This window comes from Pollachius pollachius, assembly GCF_949987615.1.
Source record: "Pollachius pollachius genome assembly, chromosome: 1".
In the NCBI taxonomy this organism is placed as follows: Eukaryota; Metazoa; Chordata; class Actinopteri; order Gadiformes; family Gadidae; genus Pollachius; species Pollachius pollachius.
Window position 1 is genome coordinate 50909979 of NC_136934.1, and position 4383 is coordinate 50914361.

A 4383-nucleotide genomic window follows, 5' to 3' on the forward strand; every position below is an offset into this window, starting at 1 on the left:
CCTCCACTGATAGATGAGGAGTTGTTTTTAATGCTATCCCTTCTTGAAAGGTCAATTAGTCCTTCATAGGGAACACTGAAACCTGTCCTCTCTTTCTATTCTCTCACTTTCCCTTCTCTCCGTCTCATCCTTTCTTTCCTCAATCTTTAGAGCTGAAGAAAGCAGAAGACTACTAAATAAGAAACATTTTCATAATTATTCAAACTTATTATACCTGTATCACCTTTAACGCTCCAGCTGTGGTCAGGATATGGTCTCCATGGTTACAGGTCCAGGGGTGCATGGTGGTGTAGGGGCCGTCCTGTGTTTGAGGACGATGCACAGGGATGGTGGGAATAGCAGCTGCTCTCAGCCTAGTCTCGCCCTTTTTGGTCTCGACTAACCGGTCTGCCTCAAAATGTCCTGCAGAGTGACTTCACTTTAGGTATTCTTAATGAATCGAACATTAAGCTTCCAAATGGTGTGTTCTTTGTTTGTGTTTGATTAAGATCCCCTCACATGTTATGTCACTGTAATCTTTGATTAGTCAGGTTGCTCCTGCCGGTTTGAGCCAACCGTTTGGTTCTCCTCCCTGCGTCGGTGGGGAGGAGAACATCTGTACTCCTTTCTCTGAGCGATTGGAGCCTCCTCATGCAGCTCAGGACACCGTGGTGGAGACTTTAGGACAACACGGAGGAAAGAGCGGACAAGCTGCTGACAGGCTCTGAGTTTATTGATTCATATCATGAATTACAGTAAATAAGTGCATGGTAAAAACAATATATATAATATATATATATATAATATGTATATATATATATATATATATACATACTCACATATATATGTACATATATATGTATGTATATATATATATGAATATGTTGTATTGAAAGATTGATCATCAAATTTCATTAATTATTAAGAAAATTCAAAGGAAGATCGATTTCAATCAGAAAATCAATTTTTTTAACCAAGCCCGAAAGACAACTGATGATTCACTCTTAGCAAAAGCCCACAACCATAATATTGTGATGACAACATCTTATTCTAATCTTATACTGTTCTCAACTCCCTTCCTAGTTTCTTATTGAAGATGCATTACCAAAAATGATATAAAGAACAGGTTTTATAACTCTGTTGCTGCTTAATGTATTATATGACTGTAACGCGTACCCAACACTACCCCATACTAACATTACCCCAACACTGTTCCTCATCAGCCCCCCGCCCTACTGCCTCCTCCTCCTGCTTCTAACCTCCTCCCAAGGCCCATGATCCAGGCCTTCAGCCCCGCCCAGCTCCTCCCCGTCCAGGGTGTTGAGGCGCTCCATGCTGGACCTCAGCTGGGCCTCAGGCCCCCCAGCTCTCCTGTTGGCCCCGGGGTCTGTCTGGGTCACTGCTCCCAGGAGGATCCTGTACAGACTGATGAACTGGTCGTCCTGTACGATGTCCTCTGGTTCTCTCTCCTGGAGCTGCTTCAGCCGCCGGTGCACCAGCCTGCCCTGGTACAACCTGGACCAACCCGTCTGGGATTAATGAAGCACTTATCTTATCTTTAAACCACATTCTGTTAACCCAACCCTCAACTTTCTCTTTCACAAAAGTGGAGACGTTAAACTGTGTCAGTATCACTGTTACAATATCACAGTCTTGTGATGTTATTCTGTTCTTTAAAGTTACTTCTGACTTGAACTTTATATGATGGGCTCACTATGGAATAAGTAATGACTAATTATGGTTTTGCTATGGAAACAGTACTGACTAGGTGATGGTGTCACTATAGAAACAGGGCTGTCTGGGTGAGTGTTACTATGGTAACAGGACTGTCCAGGTGATGGTGTTGCTATGGAGACGGTACTGTCTGGGTGTCTCACCAGGCGAAGTGGGGTTCAGGGAGGGGCTTGCAGAGCAGCAGGTTGAGCTGGGAGGCGTCCTTCAGGCAGGCCTGCCATTGGTTGAAGCTGTGAGCCACGACACCATCCAGAGGCCTATAGAGGTGATTGGTATCCCCCTGCCAGCCTACACACACACACACACACACACACACACACACACTTTAAGTTGCGCTTTCCTGATATAAGATATATCCCTGCCAGCCTACACACAAACATAAGCATGTACACATAGGGAGGGAGTAATGAGTGAGGAAGGTACTTTACTTGAAATACAACAAGTGCTACCTACCTGTTGTCCCTCCTGTCCGTCGGTTCAGTTCTCCTTGGACCATGACCATCAGCAGAGCTTTGAGGTGCGTCAGGTCCGGCTCAGGGCTGGCCCTCCTTAGCCAGTAGCGGGTCACAGCCACTGGGAGGCGCAGGTGATCTGGAACTCCCTTCCGCGTCTCTTCCTCCACGCCCAGCGTCTCCAGACACACCTGCAGCCTCACAGCGCGGTCTGCCTGGGAAGTGGGTACAAACCACATGTCCATTTGAAGGATAACTAAACACACAGATTGCAGATTAGTTAGCATTCGATGGCTCCCTCTACAAGATAAACACTGCTATTGTCAATGTGTGACAGGGCTACCTGCTCCCCTGCTGATACGTTTATCGGACACACCTGTCCTCTGCTTAATGAAACAGAATTGAATGGGTGTTTACGGAGCCTGCTAGTCTGGTTCTACCCTTCTATCTTGCATGGGAGCCAGCAGCCTTTCCACAATGAAATAAGAATGAAAAGCATTTTTTTAAATTAGGTTCATTAAAAGTTTTCTGTTTCTCATCCCTGAATTACGTAATAAAACTAAAATATTAATTACACCGAGGTAGTTCTTAAACAAGTTGACAGTATCGTGTAGAGTGAGAAGTTGGACGGATTTGATATGAATGATGTGTAGCTATGTCAAAAGAAACAGTTGTGTATGATATAATGTCTGGTATATATCCCTAACCCTAATTAAGTTACACAAAACAAACTTATCGGTTTCTCATTATATAGCCTAGCTCTACAGCGAGTTAGCCTAGCCCTTTTCTTTGTTTGGAGCTAACCATGCCAGCTGCCAGCGTCCATCCATTATTCATCTATGCTCCATCTATTATCCATCCATCATCCAGCTGAATGAGTCCGTAGGCCTACCTGGGGCGGAGACTCCAGCCTCAGCGTCTGAGCGGCTCCTTGGACCAGCGGTTGCACCTTGACACTGACGAGCTCCAGACCGACCCGGTCCACCTCCTCCACCTCACCCCCCCTCTGGCCCAGCAGCAGCCCGTACAACACCTGCCGGATGGGCCGTGAGGTGAGGTTGGAGCTCTGCAGGTCGTAGCGCTCCACCTGGATCCTGAGAATCTTCCTCCTTCTCACTAGTATGTTGTAGTCAATTATGTTGGCCTCAAGGTCTCCTCTGGCCAGGGACGCACGGACCCACTCAGGGACGCAGCTCAACATCTCAGCGGGCAGCGGCGGAACGGTTCCCTTACTGAACAACCCCCCCATAGAGGAGCTGGGGAGGCGGTACTCCAGCATGGCAGTCTGCACCTCCGTCCACGCCTCCGTCTGCGCCTGTTGACTCATGTCGGGTATGAGTGCCATCGCTGCTGTCAAGATGTCTTCTGTCTTCTGGTCTTTACTGCGTCCCAGCCAACTCAGGAGGCCCTCCAGGTGGGGGGCCTTACTCTCCCTAGCGCGGTCCTCTGGAAGGAATTGGTCCCAGTTGATTTTTTTGAGGATGACGTAGTCGTTTCCGGCCAAAGAGGCGAAGAGAGGCAGGAGCTGGCGGTCGATTTTGAAGACATCGGAGAAGCTGGACGCGGTGTATCGCTTGCAGGGGATGTAACTTCTGGCCTGACTCGTCTCATCTGAATCCCACTGGAAGTGTCTGAGGGGCAGAACCCCTGCCGGAAGGTCGTAGATGTAGAAGTCAGTGTCTGTGGACAGCACCGGGCAGCACCACTCTCTGGCCAGGGCAGCCAGCTGGCCGTCGGCCTCTCTGAAGCCCCTGACCAGCGGCACCTTCATGTCGTTCAGCGTCTGTTCGAACACTGTTGTGGTAAAGCGGGGAAAGATGCCCTTCTTCTTGCCCGTCAGAGCGTCAGGGATCTTCTGGAGAACGGCTCTTTTACGGTTCATCTTGGTGTGCAGTTTGATGTCACTGCCACCCGTGCCTCCGTCCATCACAACGTATGCTTCGATTCGACAGCTGTCCAGATTCTTGAAAAAAGACTGGACCTTCGCCTGGAAAGCCAGGTACTCCCCGCCGTGGTTCTCGTCCAGGTTGTATAGTTCATAGGCCAGGTTAGTGCCGTCCACCAGCAGCTTGCTGTCCCTGAAGCGGATGTCCTGGTAGATCTGGCTGTAGTCCTCCAGCAGCGACCACAAGCCCTTCACCCCCATGGCGACTGACAGATCAAGTTGTAACTTCACCTATCTATGGTGACTAGACTAACCGAGAGAGGATTCCAGCTC

General features: G+C 48.7%; 1 protein-coding gene across 2 annotated transcripts; it reads right to left on the reverse strand.

Annotated features, from left to right (window-relative positions):
- Nucleotides 1-214: 214 nt before the first annotated feature.
- On the reverse strand, nucleotides 215-4383 carry LOC307072578 (single-strand DNA endonuclease ASTE1-like). 2 transcript variants are annotated; one of them, XM_079731924.1, is made up of 6 exons: nucleotides 3058-4383; nucleotides 2167-2380; nucleotides 1857-2001; nucleotides 1239-1494; nucleotides 499-657; nucleotides 215-402 (listed from the first exon to the last, which is right to left on the reverse strand). In XM_079731924.1, exons 1-5 carry the CDS (start codon nucleotides 4309-4311, stop codon nucleotides 523-525), a joined length of 2004 nt encoding a protein of 667 aa, XP_079588050.1. In that variant the 5' UTR covers nucleotides 4312-4383; the 3' UTR covers nucleotides 215-402; nucleotides 499-522. The 2 variants fall into 2 exon arrangements, with proteins under 2 accessions (XP_079588050.1, XP_079588051.1); XM_079731925.1 differs by lacking the exons at nucleotides 215-402; nucleotides 499-657 and having other exon boundaries at nucleotides 692-1494; nucleotides 3058-4381.